This window comes from Pimephales promelas, chromosome 19 (assembly GCF_988280905.1).
Source record: "Pimephales promelas chromosome 19, fPimPro1.hap1.1, whole genome shotgun sequence".
In the NCBI taxonomy this organism is placed as follows: Eukaryota; Metazoa; Chordata; class Actinopteri; order Cypriniformes; family Leuciscidae; genus Pimephales; species Pimephales promelas.
The window spans coordinates 19,121,655-19,142,526 of record NC_142787.1 but is presented as its reverse complement, the minus strand read 5'-3'; the positions used below and the strand labels follow the sequence as shown (position 1 = coordinate 19,142,526).

Genomic DNA, 20,872 nt, shown 5'->3' with positions numbered 1-20,872 from the left:
TTTATTTTTTTCTATTTTATTTATTTTATTTTATTTTTTATTTTATTTATTTTTTTATTATTATTTATTTTTTTAATTTATTTTTTATTTTAACCAGCCAAACCTTGACCTCTTGTGCACAACGGGTCATTGTCAGTTTTTAAAAAAATGATCCAATCAAATGAATCTGAACATCTCCAGTTTAGTGATATTGTGTATTATTGTTAGCAATAGATCATGTGTGTTCACACACTTAAACATGGCTTCTTTTTAGTACAGTTGCGCTCCATCTAGCTGTTTTTAACGCAAGAACGCGTTCTGTGTGAATGGCCATTTGTAATCGCAGCCAGACTGTGTGTCGGAAAGGGAAGAAATGTATATTTAAGAGTCAGATGGGAAATCGTACCCATGAGTCACTCTGCCCTTCTAAATAAAGCTCACATGCACTGGTAGACCTATTTTTAATTTGACACATACAGCATTTATAATCTTCATTCATGATGGTGTGTTCTGATAGGTGGTCGTCCCATGCGTGTTGTGACGTCAGTATACATGCACATCTCCTATTGGCTGTGATGTAATCAGGGTGTAATGCCTGACGGGACTGATCGTATTAACTCACCTGGCTGTGTTTGTTGACTGAGTTTTTGCGGTCCTGTCAAATGCCGTCATGCAGATTACCAGTGAAAGCGCTGGAGTTTTGGAAGGGATTTCAGAGTACAAGCATAAACATTTGATTGGTTTGAAGAGACTTTCTAATTTAGTCTTTGCTCATTGAGTTTCTTGACCCTGTCTGTGCTTGCTAAAACACTCTGAGTGAAGTGCTTGTTTTATTCCTAGTGTTTCAGAGAAATATGTCTGCGGATGATATAACCGACTTTTAGATTTAGTTTTCAGTTGCTTATGAAAATCAGACTGCAATGAAGTATTTGAGATTTTCCCTCCAACAAAACATCCTGTCAAATGAGCCTCTGTCAACGTTTTCATCCAGTTTTTGTCGTCTTTAGGTGTGAGGCCCCTGAGGGCCCTGAAACTCAAGCTCGCTCAGATTTGGTCTATGAAGAAATTAAGTTTTTGCATGTGTAGGCATGAAATACAAAATCCCTTCTGCATTTCCAAAATTCTGTGTAATCATTAATCAAGCATATTCTAAGCTTCTTATTCACATGAACAGAGAATGCAATAAAAATGCATCTACTGTTGGAAACCTCTTTGTGTTTACAATGTAAAGCTAACGCACACATCCCACGACAAGCCAGGACTGGATTGTATATCCCTTCCGCAATAATTCTCTGTTGTGAAGCAAGCGTGCTCTGAATCTCCTTTATGAATGGATGAGTCACCGCTGTGATCTTGTATTTCCCTCTAAGGCCCAGACCCTGAAAGGCGATTCGAAGGCAGGGCTGAAAAGAGATCTTTAAAAATCTAAAAATAAAAAACTGAAAGGAGGAAGAGAATGGCAGGGATAAATGACAAAATAGGAAAACTGATCCTCCAGTTGATTTTATTAGAGACAGGGACAGATATGTCTTGCCTTACATGTTAGAGGTTCTGTTTGTTAGCATTTCAGAAATGGTGGCATTTTTGGCTCAATTTTATTTAGCTTCACCAGAATGTTGGTTGTGTTTTACGGGTGTCAAGATGAGTCTCTGTGGGGACAGTTTTAGGGTTTGGAAAATCTGTGTTTTCATTCAGAGGGTGAATAAAACAAACTGAAATAACACTAGCCATGTCTCATTTAAGTATAACTTATTCTGATACAACTTGTTCCTCAGATTAAAGTCGACAAATTACTGATAAGTGCCACGCTCATGATGATAAAACTGAATTTTGATCCTAGTAACTCAGTAAGTTTGTTTTGACAGCCCTGCATCGCTAAACCAAATTAAAGCAAACCAGAACTGACATCAAAATCTTCAGTGTACCTCTGAAGCCTTTTTACACCAAGTGCGCTGAAGCTCTCTCTCTCTCTCTTCCCAACTAGGTTTAATTTTGAAGTCGAAACACCAACTACAAACTTTGACAGCTTCCCTGCAGCCATAATGACAGTCTTCCAGGTATACTTTATTTTATTTTGGCCTTATGAATGTTTAATGTGTTTATATAAAACTATAAGGCTGTTTGGTGTGCTTGACCTGTTTATGCCTCTTGCAGATTTTGACAGGAGAGGATTGGAACGCTGTGATGTATCATGGCATCGAGTCCCAGGGTGGTGTCCGGAGTGGAATGTTCTCCTCGGTCTACTTCATTGTTCTTACGCTTTTTGGAAACTGTATCCTGTCCTACATATGTTCAGATGTTTGAATATTCAGCATCACAGTATGTACAAACCACGACGCAATAAGATTTCAGCGACAAGCAATTTGTTTGTCCTCAAAAGAAGCGACACAACTTTGAGACATGACAAAGCAATCACAGCCAATCAGAAGAGCGTATAAGTAGTGCTCTCTTTGCAAGCGACACAAGTACACAATCAAATTTATAGATATTACACCATTTGAACACGATTAAAAATACATACTGAGTGACTAAAACAAACTTTGTCTTATAGAATACACTCATTTGTTCACATTGAGTTCACAATTGTTGTGTTTTTTTTTTTTTTACTTAGGTAGAGGTGAGTTATCCATCATCACGAAATGATTCTAACTCATGATAAATAATATTAACATTAATTAAAGCACATAATCAGAACCTGAGATTATTATTCTTTGGTGTTTCAGCCGTGACGGCACATAAATAGAAACTGTTTCTAAAATAGAATCCCCTGTTGCTCTTCATGTATCTCTATCGCAGCTGGTTTGGATGAAAGGTCTCATACCTTTTATCACATGTCACGGAGTTGCGTCTGGTTTAGATAAAAAGACTTTTAATCAATCTACATTAAAAAGTTCTGCATACGGAAAATCTCACAGTAAATATTCCAAGAGGCATTTGAGAAATAAAAATGTTTTATACGTTTTCATGAAAAAAAAAAAGATTTTACTCAAATTCATACAATTAATTTCTTGAAATTATTGATAAAATGTAAAAATATAACCTGTCTCAATGCAAATCTAATGTATGTTAAAGGGATAGTTCACCCAAAAATAAAAATTGTGTCATTGTTTACACACTTGTAAATTGTTCCAAACCTACTGTATATGAATATCGAATCGAATTTCCTAACGTAACCTCAGTTCTCTATAGATGAGGGATCGAGTATTGCGTAAGCTAGTTTACGCTACGCAATCTTTCCCGTAGCGTAAGCTTACACAATACGAGAGAACCTCTCGTAAGAGAACAAATCGGTTACCTAACGGAACCTCGGTTCTCTCTAGATGAGGGAACGATTGTTGCGTAAACTAGCTTACGCTACGGGAAAGATTGCGTAGCGTAATCTAGCTTACGCAATACGAGAGAACCTCTCGTAAGAGAACTTTGTTCTGCTGAACATAAAGGAAGATTTTTGGAAGAGTGTTTGTAACCAAGCAGATCTCAAGCCATTAACATTAACATTCTTCAAAATATATTCTTTGGTGTTCAGCAGAACAAATAAATGTATACAGGTTTGGAACAACTTGAGGGTTAACAACTTAATTTTTGGGTGAACTATTCCTTTAATTGAAATGCAATATGAAATAAAGACAATTCTCTAACCTGATAACAACTAGACACGCTTCTCAATGTATTCTTGGCCATTGCCGTGGATAACCTGGCCAATGCACAGGAGCTGACAAAGGTAATCTGACCTTAAAAAGGCTCCCTATATCTGTATGTCACCTGATTTACTGTATGAAGACACCCTGAGGAGGCAGTATGTTTCTTTTATCCTGATCTTTCATTTCTGCAATGTCCTTGAATTTAGGATGAAGAGCAACAAGAGGAGGCAGCGAAGAAGAGCTTGGCTCTTCAGAAGGCCATGGAGGTGAAGGAGGTCAGCCCCATGTCTGCTGCCAACATCTCAATAGCAGCGTAAGTGTCTGTGTTACTTACCCGTTGCTTTTTTAATTCTTGTTTCCTGATTTTTTTTTTTTTTTGTGTGTGTTCAACTTTGCCCGATGGAGTTTTTCCTGTAATGTGCAGTGTTGCTGTTGTTTGTTACTTCTCTGTTAAGTTTTTTGTGATTGCTTGATTGTTTGTTAATGTCAATGTCAGTGTGACCCTGGCCTCCCCTTTAAACCTGCTCTGTGTAGTCTGTTCTTCATAAGTGTGTTGGTGCTTCAAAGCTACAGTATATTAGAATGTTAATTATATGACATCTGCAGAGATAGTTATTATGGTGTTATTATGGTTTTTTTTTTTACATATGCACATTTTTGCCGAAAGCTTCTGCGAGGTAAATAAACCTAAAACATTTTGTAGTTTAAGGAAATTAGGAGTGGAATTAGTGTGTTTCTTCAACTATGAGCACTTTTGGCCCCTTCACACTCTCATTACATCAATCAGAAAGTGGTCGACTCATTTGTCTTGCTAAGGCGTTTTATATGTATCTTAAGTACTCACTATTACGTCATTTCATCAAGTAAGTTGATAGCGAATCCACAACATGATTTATGTAAAAGTTTATCATTTTCTAGAATATAATTTCAAGTGGTTTGCTTATTTCACTATTTAATTGTGACTTAAGTAGTGAAATAAAATAAATAAATAAATAGGATTATCATAGACATGATTATGATTTAAAAAATATATTATATAATTATATAATTTACTAATAACTCTAAAGAATATACAATATGTTTTATATTATTTAGTAGGCTATATTTCTTTGTTAAACGTTTCTAAGATAGTTTTACCTATAAGAGAAACTAAACATTTTTACATATCTACACAAATCATCCTCTTCTATACAAGTGACTTCATTTGAAGAAATACTGAGTAATGCCAATCTGCAGTAGGTTCCTAGAAAACAAAAACAGTCTGAATGGTTGTCGTGTGCTACTTTCATTTAGCCTACATTTGTTTTCATGTGTGTAACCATTTTTTTCTGTTCACAGAGCTCATGATGTTAGTACTTTACAATTGTCACCTCAATATTTCTTAACAAAACTAATTATAATCCACATTGCATTTGATCACATTGAATCAAATTTACAAAACTGCCAACTGTACATTTCTGTAATGCAGCTTGTTTATTGTTAATATCTTTAATTTCGTCTGAGTTGTTTTTAACACATGTATTATTAGCTTTACATTTTGGTGACACTGAAGTGGAGGGCCAGAATGTCAAACTGTGATTTATTTCGAAAATAATTTCATAATAACTGTTTCATGCATTTTTAAAGTTTCTCCATGGCCACAGTCTGTACAGTGTTTAAAGTGTCCTTTACTCAAGTGTTACCAATGTTTGTGTCTTGTATTTGAAACACACAGGGGCAGGTGGGCAGACAGAGTGACATCACCCTGACTGCCATCTGCTCCCTCGGCACTTTTTTTCAGTTGAGTTTGTGTCTCATTCTTTTGTTTTGTTTTTTTGTTTCGCATGTGCAGTTTTGTAAAGCAAAATCGAGATGCAATCTCTCGCAGGTCTTCAGTCTGCAGCGTTCACTCACCGTGAGTTGTGCTCTCACTTACAATACTCCTCTCCTCTCCTCTTCCTATCTCCTCAATGCTTTAATTCTCTCATTGTTTCCCCTCTGTCTTTTTATTCATAGCTCACCTCATTGATTTTGGGGTTGATCACAGCATCACTTTTTAGTAGTAAACAAATGCTTTCATTCAGATTCCAATTAATCAACACTTTAATCAATCAACACAACCTTGAATGTTGGCTTAACAGAATGTTGTCTGAAATTAAGAAAAACAAGAAAATGGGTATAAAAAAAGATTTCGGCTTTATGTATGTTTGAATATTTGCTAGCCTGTTGCAAGAAAGTTGCTTGGATGGATGGATGGATGGATGGATGGATGGATGGATGGATGGATGGATGGATGGATGGATGGATGGATGGATGGATGGATGGATGGATGGATGGATGGATGGATGGATGGATGGATGGATGGATGGATGGATGGATAGATAGATAGATAGATAGATAGATAGATAGATAGATAGATAGATAGATAGATAGATAGATAGATAGTTGTTATTCCTCCTTTACATGGTCTCCTTTTGTCCTTAGGTAGATGTATTATATATGTGACGGCTCAGAGGCCTGCAGCTCTTTGAATTTTTATCCTTTTGATAGCGGATAACTTTTCCAATATGAATAAAGGCCAAGCTAAACAGAGCAGTCTGGGTGTGCTGTCTGCAAGCTTCACTGACTATTTGGATCAACGAGCTTTGTAGTGTGTGGGTTTGGGGTTTGTGAGTGTATGTTTCTGCATGCAAGGGATAGAATGGGACTTTTCATAAGAAAACATCATTTGGTGCATTGAAATTGTGTTGACATCTACAGGTTTTGTGTTGTTTGTGTGTTCCCATTTCTTGTTGCATTTTTCTTTCGTTCTTCCCTTCTCTCTTGACCTTTTCATATAATGTGATTGTTTGTCTTAAACATGTCTGTCATTTTTCTGTGTTGTGCTACCCTGAATGTGTCTCAAAGGAGTTATGTCTACACTCCATGTCGTCGCTTTGTGAGGTATAGTGACACAGCTCAGGATGCTTTTATTATTTTTGTTCAATTTTAGTCATTTTTACTATTAGCACATGCTATTAGCACACCATTAGGGCTTCTGAGTCCCTGTAGTCTCTTGTCTCTTCTTAACAATGCATTTGGTGTTGGACGTAAGTGAAATGCATGAGTCAAAGAGCATGAGGTACATATTATTATACTGAAACTGTATACTGTATAGAAAAACATCTATGCCAACCACTGTTCCACTCGGATACTTGAGAGCCTGATATTCTTAAAGGGGTAGCTCACCCAAAAGTGACTTTAAAAGTAGGGGAGAGCAGGACACAACCTACTGTAACACTTGATGTAAATTAACTTGGGATTCAGAGTATTTATTTTCCCCCACATTAATTTCACACATCTAGTACAAATATGTGTGTTTGTTTCATTTATAGAGTGTATACATTTTTTATTTACCCCGAAAGAAATCGAAGTGAAATGTGACAACATGCCCCGTAGGTGGGGCACATTGTAACATACGAGGGGCACATTGTAACATGACCATATGACAGCTTAAAATGCTATCTGATCTAATAAAAAAAATAATAATAATATACAAGACAAACTAAAATATTTTGTAAATAAAATGCAATTATGAACATTTTTATATAATTAAAAATAAAGAAATTTTTGAGAATGGACATTGATTTTTTTCCTCCTCTTTTTTCTCATGGTTTCTCAATAGAACTAAAAGTATAAAAAAAAAATATATATATATATAGAATGGAATAGCATAGTTACAATAGGGACACATTGTAACGCGGTGTGACAACATGTCCCATATGTGCAACCAGGATTTAAACATGGCTGGTTAGATCATTTCTTAATTATTATTTTTTTAATTTTGCCACATTTTCTTCTCTATAAAGTGTTGATTTAGCATCTAGTAAATACATCAAGTTTCATCATGCTGGCATGTGTGGAAAGTTTGTGTTACAACTAGCCCCGTGTTAGGTTGTGCCCCGCTCACCCCTACCTTTATGAATGAATGAACTACCTTTATGCAAATTACCTCTGTTTTGATAAATATTTTTATAGTATTTGTTAATATTTTAAGTTATCTTTTATTTTTGTACTTTATTTAGTTAGTAAAGTTAGTAATTCTGTTGTACATTTGTTGTACATTTCATGTGTTTTTTTTTTTTTTGTTTAAATATATTCTTTATAGTTTTATTTTTATTTCACTTTTAGCTTTAGTTTTAGTACTTTACTTACTTTTTTAAGAGCTTCCTGTACCTTCAAGATTTTAAATTAGGCCTTCTTCTGTTATGATTGGCTAATTTCTTTGCATAATTATATACTCTTGTTTAGAAAGAAAAGCCATTCTTCCTGTATTGTTTGCAAACAACATTACTGTTAATCATGTCATCTTATGTCAAACTCATGACATATGATATCATGAAAACTCACTGTGATCGGAGTGATTTTGAGTGGTCGACAGTGGTAGGCTCATGGATGTGGGTGTTATCGGAGTAGGTACATGTTGATGTGTGTAATTCAGGCGAATGTTCTCCCGTCCCTCAGTAAAGAGCAGCAGAGGTCACTGCAGAAGATGTCCATATGGGAGCAGCGCACCAACCAGCTGCGCAGACACAATCTGCGCAACAGCAGCGAGGCCCTTTTCAACGAACTAGAGCCCGAAGAGCGTCTGCACATGTCTTCTGCGCTGCATCTGCGGCCCGACATGAAGACCCACCACGATCGGCCTCTGGTGGTGGAACATCGAGACGGCACCGTGGACAATTCCAGGACTGACGGAGATGGGGACAGTAGAGAGTGTCAACCGACAAAGAAGCACCATCGATGCCGAGGAGAGAACGGAGATGCAGGGGAGGGGCGGCAGCATAGACACCACAGCCGAAACAGAGAGCACCAGGGCGGCCTGGAGCGCAGCACCAGTCAGGATGGGGGACACATGAACCACATGGCTGGCTCTCCTGAGGATGAGAGAGAACACAGACACCACCATTCTCGCCGATCAAGGGAGCTCAACGGGAACGGAAACGGCCCGATCGGTAATGGAGGCAGGGGTGAGAGTAGGGTTCGAGGTCACAAAGAGGGCGAAGGAGGGAATGGAGAGAGAAGGAGACACCGGCCTCGTGTTAAAGCCCAGTCCACTCTGGATGGAGAAGAATGCAGGGAGAATGGTGGAAAACGCAGGTAAGTTCTCAGACTGTATGTCGACTGTATGTTCTTCTGAAGAGCACAGAAACAAAAAACAAAAAAAAAGTATTTTGAATATTGTTGGTAACCAATTATTTTCAGTTCCCCTTGACTTCCATTGTATTTTTTTTTGTCCGTCCATGAAAGTCAATGGGAACCAAAACTGTTTTGTTATCAACATTCTTCAAAATATCTTCTTTAATGTTCCACAGAACAAAGAAACCAGTGTCCTTAATGAATAAGGCATCCGCCTTCGGAGCTAAGGGTTGTGGGTTCGAGTCCCACCTGTCTCGTCTGAGACAGCACAGAAAACACAAAAAATTTGTCTCTTTCTTTGGGGGGAAAAAAGAAAAGTTGTGGCCTAATGGTTAGAGAGTCGGACTTGTAACCCGAAGGTCGCAGGTTTGAGTCTCAGTACCGGCAGGAATTGTAGGTGGGGGGAGTGAATGAACAGCGCTCTCTTCCACTCTCATTACCCACAGCCGAGGTCCTCTTGAGTAAGCAAATATGGCTGCCTACTGCTCAAGGTGTGTGTTCAATACTCACTGCTGTGTGTGTGTGTGTGCACTTGGATGGGTGAAATGCAGAGCACAAATTCCGAATTTGGGACACCATACTTGAATACACACGTCACATCACTTTCTTTTCTTTCTTAGAAAGTAATACAGGTTTGGAATGACACAAGGGTGAGTAAATGATGAAATAATTGTCATTTTTGGGTGAACTATCCCTTTAAGCCATAAAAAGAAGAAACATTACATTTAGATAACAAAATACTAAAAGTGGAAGTTGCAGAAAAAAAACTGTTTTTGCTTTTCTCAAAACTACACATTGGTGCGTGATTTTTTTTTGTGCACGTATGAAATCAGTTCTCATCAGATTCACACAGGTGTAGCAGAGTAGCCAACATTTTAGTTCACACGAATTACCACAAAGAATGTTTTTCTTGAAAAGTATGCTGTTTTATTTTTAATAAATGAAATTACTTTGATATTTTGTTATGTAACGCAGTGTTATTCATCATTTTATGTGAGGCATTTTGAAGCAGTGTACATTCGGAGTAGACTGACATTGAGTAAATGATCAGACATGGCGTTTGTTGCTACAATTTTATTGTTGCTTTGATGTGCACATACTTTGCAAAGCATTAGTAAGCACTTTGAGTTATATTGTGTATGCTGTATAATATTTTGTTCAGATGTATAGCTTTCCAATTATTACAGGGGCAGACCGACAGAAACAGACAGCCTAGCCACCAGCCCTCTCCAGTCTCCTACTGATGAGAAGCCAGAAGTCACAGATAATCTAAAAAACAGCACCAGAGCAGGCCCAACCGGAGTCAACATCCCCGTCACCATAACTGCCCCGCCAGGGGAGACCACAATCATCCCCAGTAAGTACTAGTTTATATTTATCTTTGGATTTCAATTAGCAAATGCATAAGAGTCTATGATTGGATTATTATTCCAATGATTATTATGTTTCTAGGCTAGCATACAGTATGTTTGGCAATAGTTCTTTTGACCCTAATGGATGGAGTGTGTAGCTTTTCATTTAGGAAAACAAATCACGGCCATATTCCAGGATGACAATGTTAAGATTCATCAGGCTCAAATTGTGAAAGAATGGTTGGGAAGGAGCGTGAAGAATCAGACTTTACAGAGTGCTGGATTCTTCCATTGTCAATACAAGATTTTGAGAAAGAATTGAGCTAAAGGCTAATGTTGTGATGTTATTTAAGATCAAGATCTTGTATAACAGCAGCTTAGACATTATACTAAATGACTACTTTTGTGTTCCACAGAGGAAAAAGTGTTTTAAGTGACATAAGGGTAAATAGATTATGAAAAAAAATTTTTTTTTTTGTTTGAATTATCTACTAACTTTAGTATTATCTACTACAGAATCTTTATTGAAAAAGCAGAACTGCTAAAAAGAAGGCAGCATTGAATGTTTATTTACCACTTGTGACATTCCCTCCCCATCTTTGCTCTAATGATTATCTGTTTGACAGTGAACAACATCGATGGTGACAGTCTTCTGCTGAACGAGGAAAAGAAGGATCTTGATGAGCTAAATCAAAATGCGCCCAAACACATTCTGCCATACAGCTCCATGTTTGTGTTTGGTCCAACTAACCCGTGAGCCTAACCTCAAACACTATATGTTCTAGCACATTCTTCACACATTCAGAGACATGAAATGTGTATCACATATATTACCTGCATAGAACTGCTGTGATTAAACATTTAGATTTCGATGTACCTACTGAATAGTGTGAATAAGTGTTGTGTTTTCATGTTGCCTCTGTAGAGTGAGACGGCTGTGTCATTATGTGGTGAACCTGAGGTATTTTGAGATGTGTATCCTCACAGTCATCACCATGAGCAGCATCGCTCTCGCTGCTGAAGACCCTGTGCAGGCCAATGCCCCCCGCAATGACGTAAGACACACAGACCCACTTGCAAATGTCAAGAAATGTAAAAAAAAAAGACCTGAAAAGATTTCATTGTCACTTTCTTTCTTTGTAAGCTGGGGTTATGACATCAGTGGTGTTTACATAACTCAAGTCCAGTCCTGTAGGGCAGTATGGCAGCTCTAGTCTGAAATGTCAAGCTGAGCATTGTCACTTGCCCATCTGACTGGCTTTTGCACATTTTTTTTTTTTCTGTGAAAGCCTAGAAGACTTAAGCGTCCAGTGCGACTGCATTAGCCCATAAACGTAGCAGTGCTCTCTAAATAACAGAGAATTACATCTATACATGTTTTCAAGAATCCTATTGTCCACTGTTTTCTGATACATTGAGCGTGATCGGCTTGTCTGATGAATCTCTGCTTTAACACAATATTCCCAAACTGCTCATGTGGGAGGAATGAATGGCTGGAAAAACTCTGTTTATTCAAAACATCTATTGTTGTCTCTCAGAAAAATAGATTGTACATCATGTCTGTTCTGTTTTGAAGATTATTGAATTACTCGCTGAATCATAGCTGCAGTGGGGCCGAACACTATGGTTTACACAGTTTTTTTTTAAGTATTTATGGCATCATATGCTTTCCCTTGCTCAAACGGTCTGTGGGACTGCAGAAATTGGAAGAAAATTACTTCTTATTTCTAGCACTCACACTGTTTTGTGGTTCCCTCAGGTGCTGAAATATCTAGATTACGTCTTCACTGGTGTGTTCACATTTGAGATGGTTATAAAGGTAAATAAAACCTCCTTTTCAGTGTCATTGACACAATAATGTATTTGTTTTATTTTTTGCTGTATATAAATACACACACTGCTTGTATATATTAGAAATATTTTCATGTATATACTGTATATAGATTTATATATAATTTATATTATATATAAATATCAATATTTTATATATAAAAATATATATTTTTCTTAAACATACATGAATGTGTGTGTATTTATATATATATACAAAAATAATTATACACAGTGCACCCACATATATTATGTAAACACAAACTTTTATGTTGGATAATCGTTTGACAGCCCTAATATATATATATATATATATATATATATATATATATATATATATATATACACATACTGTTTATATATATATATATATATATATATATATATATACAAAATATACATACATACTGTTTATATATATATATATATATATATATATATATATATATATATGAAGAGTTCAGATGCAAAAGCCTCTAAATGCCATTTGAAATTTTCTTCTTTAATGATGATTTTTATCAAACTTGTATATTTAAGTTCAGTAATTTCACTTAAATAACAATTAATAGGTAATTATCATTGCCATTTAAGTGAAATTACTGAACTTAAATATACAAGTTTGATAAAAATCATCATTAAAGAAGAAAATTTCAAATGGCATTTAGAGGCTTTTGCATCTGAACTATATATATATATATATATATATATATATATATATATATATATATAATTTTTTACTTTATTTAAACTTCCCTGTTTGGGATTGGCAGGATATTTTTTTACAAAGCCTCTTATGCTCACCACAGCCGCATTTAATTGATCAAAAAACAGTAAAAAATTTGAAAGAACAGATTTCTATTTTAATATATTTTAAAATGTTTATTCTTGTGATGCAAAGCTGAATTTTCAGCATTATTAGATTATTATGTCACATGATCCTGCTCAAGAAACATTTCTTATTATCATCAATTTTGAAAACTTTTGTACTGCTTAATATTTTTGTTGAAACCCTGACACTTTATTCATTCTTTGATTAATAGAAAGTTCAAAAGAACAGAATTCATTTGGTAACATTATAAATGTCTTTACTGTCACTTTTGATCAATTTAAATGTGTCTTTGTTTGAATACAAGTATTCATTTCTTTTTTTGTTCACCTCCTTCCATCTAGATGATTGATCTTGGGCTGCTGTTGCATCCTGGATCTTACTTCAGGGACCTGTGGAACATACTGGACTTCATCGTAGTCAGCGGTGCTCTGGTGGCCTTCGCCTGCTCGTGAGTGGCTTTTTTTGTAATTCTGTCAGAGCAGAGCAGAGACGAGCAGACTGTCAGTTCAAATTCAGCAAGAGAGCATTCAGTTGAAAATGACAGAAACAGGATGTGACTGCTCACTGTTTAGTTTCTGGTGTGAGATGAAGCTTTGTGATGATGGGAAGTGTGGCATCTGTGTGCAGTTTAGGTCTTAGGAACTGATAGATTTAACGTGCATCTGTTTTTTGTTTTTTTTTAGCTCATAATGGGATCGTGTGCAGTGCGCACACCTGTTCTAATGGTTTCGGATTTAGTATTTCCCACAGGATTTGAGCCAGACAGTTGCAGAGAGGACACATTTCCAAACGTTTTTTTCTTTAAGGCTACGTCGGATACATTTGAAAACAACGTTTTCGTTTCAAAACACTCCGTCCACACTGGCGTTTTCAAGTGTTTTCCAAAAGGTTTTCATCTACACTGAAACCACGTTGGAAAAGTCTAAATTCGTAAACCCTCAAAAAAGCTTACTGACATGATAAATTTCTCATGCTATTCTTCTTGCAGGATCATTTTATTTGGCAAAATGTCTCAGCATTCACTGATGCGTTCAGGTCGCACTCAATCACCATTATGTTTTGTCTAAAATGCAACTGCGATTTGAGTGTAGAAAGTAACATATCTTTAGCAACAGTGTGAAAGTGAATAGCACATAACAGGTGCTCAATATGTATCACATGACTAAATGCGTCATCCATTCTCATAGTCCACACTACAACATAAAAACGATGTTTTCAAATTCATCCACTTAGGAAAGTTTTCAAAAAGCTCAGTTTTCGCAGGATAAAAGACCGTCTCAGTGTGGACGGAAGGGACAGAGAGAAAAAGATGCGTTTTTAAACTAAAACGTTTTAGTGTGGACAAGCTTATTCATATTTTTCCGGAGCCTCCAATTATAATTAGTAATGATTTCCTGAGTGTGCTATTAATCTTCTAATTGATTGAATTTAAAAATTTCATTTGATGGATGATAAAGCGGCAATACAATCCGCTAGACTCACAATGATGTAGGTGCCTAGTAACCACCTAAGCCGCAAGTTACCCTAGCAACCACATTGCAACACGCTAACAACCAGTCAGAAAATTTTGCAAGCATATAGCCATGGCAACCACCGTGACATCACGACGGCGTGAGTTTTTCATAGCCGAGAGCCAACATTGTGTAGTTAATGAACCCAGTCGGATACAGATTTCTCTGCGAGGCAAACATAAACGCACACACACACACACATTTGGTTTGACAGCGCGTGTGTGATTTTTGTAATAATCCAAGGTCTAGTGTGGCTGAATCTTCTTAGTCGTCATGTGCAGATGATCTGCACCTCTGCATTTGACAGAGAGACCCTGGGGTGCTTTAAAATAGCTGAAAAAGAGGTGAGAGAAAACTGCTCCGCTTTTGAGACCAGACATTTTGAGTGAGTTTGCAGCTGTATTATTCAGTAGTGCTGTCTCCACCATCTCTGACTGGCATCTGTGGTTCCGATGGTGGTACTACAGCATATTTACCGTGATTTTGCCAAGATAGACTCGTTCCTGGATCCTGAATATACTTCTAACCATATCCCCACCCCTAAACCTAACCCTATTAATAACTTATCCATAAAATCAGAGGGAAATAATACATGTATAACACTGATGTAGAAGCACTTTAACCTGGTTTCATGCCTAAACCTGAAATAAACTGTAAATGTCCCTCAAATCTACTGTAATTGATTGATTGGAATGTTGTTTCATGTTCTACAAAGATGTTGATCCAGGAACATGTTGTACTTGGAGAAATCCGGTTCAACAAGAGTTTTTTTTTTTTAGCTACGGACACTTTTGCCCCTGTGGATTTACAAAAAACACACTATTTTTTATTATTCTACTTTATTTACATTGTTAGTAAAAAATCAAATAAACTAACGTCCAGCAGTAGTTTCGCTTGCACCATGCTGTCGTTTTTGTCATTTTTTCTGGAAATCATAAGCATTTCTAGTACTACAGTGTCATTTCCAACAAATCTAAAATGATGTATTGGTTTTATTAGCATTATATGGTGGGAATGACATTTAAAAAAAAAATTGCAATAAAATAACGACTCCTTTGTCTTGCTAAATCAAACAATATTTTGATACACAAATGTAAATAATATTTGGTTACACTATACATTGTACTCACTCAGATAAGTCCTGAGTAATGTTAATTAACAACATGTACTTATTATAGAGTTACGGTTTGGGTTTGTTTTATGTTTTATGGGTTCGGGTTTGTTTTATGATTAGTTACTTGCAATTATGCTGAATTTACTGTTATTACTATAGTAACGTGTATCTACATTACCTTAAAATAAAATGTTACGTAATATTTTCACATTTTCTGCATAATTAAAAAAAATCCAATTAGATCAGAAATGGCACATAATTAAAATAGTAAAAACCCTAAAACTAAAAAAAATATTATTAGGTTGGTCATGTGAAATGGCACCAAAACTGAAAGATGATTAGATCTCAATGAATACAATATTTACAAATATATAATTCATTTAATGATGGATTTTCATATTGTAAGATTCAAATTTTGGTAAGTGTAAACAATAAATTCTGTACATAAAAGGTATTTGAAAGTGGGAAATGATGGAGGACTGATTAAACCAAGATGTTCTAGTGTGACCTTCATTTATATAATATAACACAAAATAAATAAAACCTGTTAGTTTTGATAAAAAACCAACCCCTGGGACATAAATAAATTTAGAACAGTATTAGCTCTGGTTTCAGTGCACTGTTGTACAACGAATATAAATGTATCTCATACACTGTATTTGCTCTTTCTGACACTCCTGTGCTTGTTTCTCTTAAACTGTGCTGTAATCTTCTTTTCTCTCCTGTGCTGTTCTTCAGTGGTTTGTGTCCTGTGGGTTTTAATGTTTCTCATTCAGCTCCTTCTTTCTCCATCCATCTTTCTTTCTCTTTCTGTCTCTCTTTCTCTTTCTCGCTTTCTTGATCTGCCCCGTCTTTCCTTTTCGCTTGCGTTGCTTTCAGGAGCTTCATGGGGTACGCATTTGTTATTACCTGCTTCATGTTAATCTGCCTGACTAGTAGTGTGTGTTTGTGTGGATAAGGAATTGGTAGACCAGGCTACGACATGCACAACTGGACACAAGCAGTGTCTAAAATGAATTTTTAAACTCAATACACTTCAGCGAGTAAATAAAACATTACTCACGGTGCTGTAAATTTATAAGGAAGCCCAACATAATACATTTTTAAATCAATTTTTAAGAAAGACTGAATGATACTTGCTGCTATACAGTGATGCGAGCAAATTAGATGAAAGACATTACAAATATCTACTAAGGAAAACATCTGTTACGACATATTAATCCACCATAAAGAAAATATAGAGAAATAAAGAAAATATATATTTGTTTTTTTTTTTAGAAAATTACCTCATTTTAGAAAATTACCTCAAAAAAATAAAAAGACAAATGATGAGTCCCCATTACTGGCAGCAATCGGTGATGAAAACTACAATTGGTTTTGAATGAATTTAAACTAAAGGCGTTTACACAAAGTGCAATAAAATGATCTATTTTAGTTGCTGTACACAATCAGTATCCACTACCAGGAGTTGCATGAACCTCTAGCACAAGCATGCATTTTCTTATAGTGTGTGTGGGTGTGTATATGTTATATATGCGGGTCTGTGACCTTTTATTCTATGTTTCGATGCCTCTATATTTACTGCTGAGTGTGATTTATCTTTCAGAGATGTTACAAACAAACAGTAACTAATAATCCCCCATTGCATCATGTCTTTGATTAATGTAATGTTTTATTGTACACTAGAGTTGCTTCAATCTTTCTTTGCTGTTCGTCCTTCCGCAGTGTTTCCGCTCAGTGACCGCTCTGATCTCATTTAATCTCTTCATGCTGATCTGCATTTACTGCTTCTTCTGTGTCTGCGACGCGGCTTATTATGTGTGTGTTTCTGTGTTTGTGCACATGTGCATGGTTTTTCATCGGTTTCCCTCGTCAGATCACAGCAAAGCGTGACCAGGTGGGGACAGTCTATATATATATATCTATAAAAACATACCCTTTACCCCCCCCAACCTTCCCACGGATCACTCCAAACTCACCACCCTTCGACTCTTCCTCTCATTCAGCCTTTGTGGAAGGGGATGGACCAACTCTTTCCCAATTACATGACCTTCGAACTTTGCAAGGGCTTTTAGAAACTACTACTCCTACTGTTTCCAGAGGACAGCCACCCACTCCTTATGATAATGGTCAAACAGAAGCTGAAATAATTCAGATTATTGTTGTTAAATTATTGCGTAAACTGAACATCTGCTATATACGTATCAAAAGAAGTTCTATAACCAACTTGTTTTGAATATGGATAATGTTCTTACCGTCTTTGTATTTTAGAAGCTAGTTGATGGCATATCGTTCTAAAATAACCTTCATATTTGCTCATATTCCTTTTACTAAACATTTATGGATAAAACTCACAAGCTGTCAATAAATATCTGGATAAAATTGGAATATCTGGATAAAACCCTCAACCAAAAAAAAAACATTCACTTTTACATCTAGTTTTATATAACAAAAATATAAAAAATAATATGCAAAATATAACATTTTGCATACAAATTAAGCCCATTAGTCAAGGCCCACCCCACACCCACCCATTTAAATCAGGGTTAAATTTGACCCTGATTTGCGATTTACTCTTGTATCATGGTGCATCACGTAGCTTTTTCCGTTCACATACATTATGCAGAATCTGTTCATCAATGGACCTCTTGTGTGCTCGGTGGTTGGAGACAGATATTCCTCTGAAATCTATGGGAGTATAGTTGACTGTCTCTTTAAACAGAGATCCACATGCACCCATGGGGTGCTTGTGTGTATGTATGACTGACAGACATTGCATGGACATTGCATGCCAGTGTGATAGAGACCCAACTCCTCATGGGAGAGAAAAAGTAAGCAGACCAATCACAGACTCCCTAAACCCACTCTTTTTAGAATCCGGAAGCAAATGCTTATTTGTAATGCAGAGCATTTGAAGTTTGTATTTTGAATAATGAATGTAAAGAAAATAATGAAAAGCTCATCTTAGTGAACTTTCAACTGTCAAGGAAACATCTCACTGGTCAGAAAGGACTCAGCCTTAAACAAGGTTCAATTGAGGTCATTCTTGTGGCTGCTAAAGTTTAGAGTAAAAGTTTTTAAATAGCCTTTTATCTTTTCAGGTGTGTTCCCTTCGTTTGAGCTGTGTAATTTCACCTGTCATTCAGTGTGAATCTACCAGCTGTAACATTCAGAGAATGAATTTTTCAGTGTGGCATTGATGTTCACTGTCTTCTGAACTTCAAGTCTATCTTGAAAACAGTTCAACTGAATGGAACTCAAACATTAAAGCGACATTCATTGTTAAGACTTAAAAAGGGTTTATTTTCTGTTCAATTTTGGTTCATCACTGTTATGATTTCTCAAATTTTAAAATAAAAACAAAAACGGTATTAAAAGTCATTGTAGCTTTAAAATTCATGACTTTTGCCTTTATAAAAAAAACCTAAAAAACTTACACTTCCCTTAAACTTGCAGTAAATAATGTTCCTGAACCATATTGGACCGTGGGGGCCATTTGCTAATAACACATCAATGTATTTTGGATTTGAATTGGTCAATCTATTTTTTTATATGAATAATTTTTATGACCAGTCTTAAAGGGATACTCCACTTTTTTTTGGAAATAGGCTCATTTTTCCACTCCCCCAGAGTTAAACAGTTGGGTTTTACCGTTTTCGAATCCATTCAGCCGATTTTCGGATAATTAGAAGAATATCAGTAACCAGACAGTTTCTGGTCTCATTGACTTCAATAGTAGGAAAATATATATATATAATAGTCAATGAGACCAAAAACTGTCTGGTTACTGATATTCTTCTAAATATCAGAAAATCGGCTGAATGGATTCGAAAATGGTAAAACTCAACTGTTTAACTCTGGGGGAGTGGAAAAATGAGCCTATTTCCAAAAAAGTGGAGTATCCCTTTAAAAATGACTTGTATGATGAATCTTAGAAGTTTATGCAACTGGCCACAGAACATCATAGAGATTCGGGTGTCTTTTGGCTTAGGCCAGTAAATAACCACTAGCAATCTAATAGTAACTCCCACAACATCCTAGCAACATGGCGGCATCCGCATCAGAATATGACTTGGCCAACTGTGGTTTTTACAAAGAGACCATTCCTGCTGAATGGATTGTTTCTTTGTATCTTTTTCTGGTAAAATGAGTGTTATTCTACAGAAATATAACATGTTACATTATATTTATTGTCATGCTCAGAGGTAGGTTTGATTCTGTAGAATAACCTCCCCTTAAAGGCATGCTTTCTACTAACCAAATGACCTCTAGCTAATGTAATTCTGATTCTGAATTACATGATGGGCTGGAGGAAGTGATTAGCTCATGAAAATGTAATTGAATTAAGTCTTTGTGCATGTGCTGGCAGATGACATCAAAATGCATGTTAAAATGTGTGAATGCAAGCGTCTTCAAATGTCTCTAAGTCATTGCTTTTTCCTTACAGAGGAACTAAAGGCAAGGACATTAACACCATCAAGTCCCTAAGGGTCCTTCGAGTCCTGAGGCCCTTGAAGACCATCAAACGTTTGCCCAAACTCAAGGTAATGTCCCTGCTTACCTCCTATCTTACTCCTGAGTGGGGAAATTGATAATGCAAGTGGAATTATGGAGTTTTAGGTTTAAATGACAAAATTAAATCCACCAGTGAAAGATTATCATTTGTTAAAACTCATAGAGGGTCTATACGTTGAGGTGTATACAGTCTTATTGAGAGGCATTGATAAAAAAAAAGATGCTAATTATAGTGTTTTCCATGCTGTTTTTGTTACTGTTCACTTAAACTATATTAGTATATTTTGGTATTTAAAATAAAGCTTAAATGGTTCCTTTGTCATATTTGTAATTACTATAACAGTATGTATAATAATACTAAAATAACATGCTCGCAGAATAAACTGTTTTTGATTCAAAGACCCGATAAGGCAATAATAAAGATTTTGAGCTAAATTAATAACACGTGCTTAATAACTTTATAATATGACCTTGTAAATGTGTAGTTTTATGGTAATATTTTAAATTAAATTAAATGCAATAAATGCAGGATATTGCTAAGTTAATAATGCACTTAAAAAAAAAAAAATCTTAGCACCCCATCTGAACTGTTAGGCAAGAGAGAAAAAAAAAATCTGAAGCTGCCACTGTGTGATATTGTGCTTGTTTGTTTGAATATTTTCCAGGCAGGGATGCCCCTTGTGTAGACCTCGACGTTAACAGCCTTGTCGCATCTTTCTCTCTAATCAAATCACACACTTAGGCACACAAACAAATCGTTTTAGAGACACTTACTGTTATCTCATTACATGGCTAAATTATACATTTAAACTAACATTTCACACCATCATTTATTCATCTGCCTGACGATTCATCACCGGCGGCATTAAAATAAATAATAGACTAACATATAAAACTGCAGGTTTTATTTAGGTTATTTGCTATTCTAATGCACAGATAAAGCC

At 36.0% G+C, this 20,872-nt stretch overlaps 1 protein-coding gene across 1 annotated transcript in view; it reads left to right on the top strand.

The window, feature by feature from the left end:
• cacna1bb (calcium voltage-gated channel subunit alpha1 Bb) overlaps window positions 1-20,872 on the top strand; it is a 127,321-nt gene that overhangs the window by 74,022 nt on the left and 32,427 nt on the right. The window contains exons 17-28 of the mRNA XM_089123612.1: window positions 1,964-2,036; window positions 2,134-2,251; window positions 3,633-3,700; window positions 3,827-3,933; window positions 5,452-5,514; window positions 8,103-8,738; window positions 9,965-10,134; window positions 10,756-10,882; window positions 11,055-11,184; window positions 11,889-11,948; window positions 13,130-13,236; window positions 19,861-19,957. Of these exons, the coding sequence (XP_088979738.1) occupies window positions 1,964-2,036; window positions 2,134-2,251; window positions 3,633-3,700; window positions 3,827-3,933; window positions 5,452-5,514; window positions 8,103-8,738; window positions 9,965-10,134; window positions 10,756-10,882; window positions 11,055-11,184; window positions 11,889-11,948; window positions 13,130-13,236; window positions 19,861-19,957 (1,756 nt within the window). The remainder of the gene's footprint in view (window positions 1-1,963; window positions 2,037-2,133; window positions 2,252-3,632; window positions 3,701-3,826; window positions 3,934-5,451; window positions 5,515-8,102; window positions 8,739-9,964; window positions 10,135-10,755; window positions 10,883-11,054; window positions 11,185-11,888; window positions 11,949-13,129; window positions 13,237-19,860; window positions 19,958-20,872) is intronic.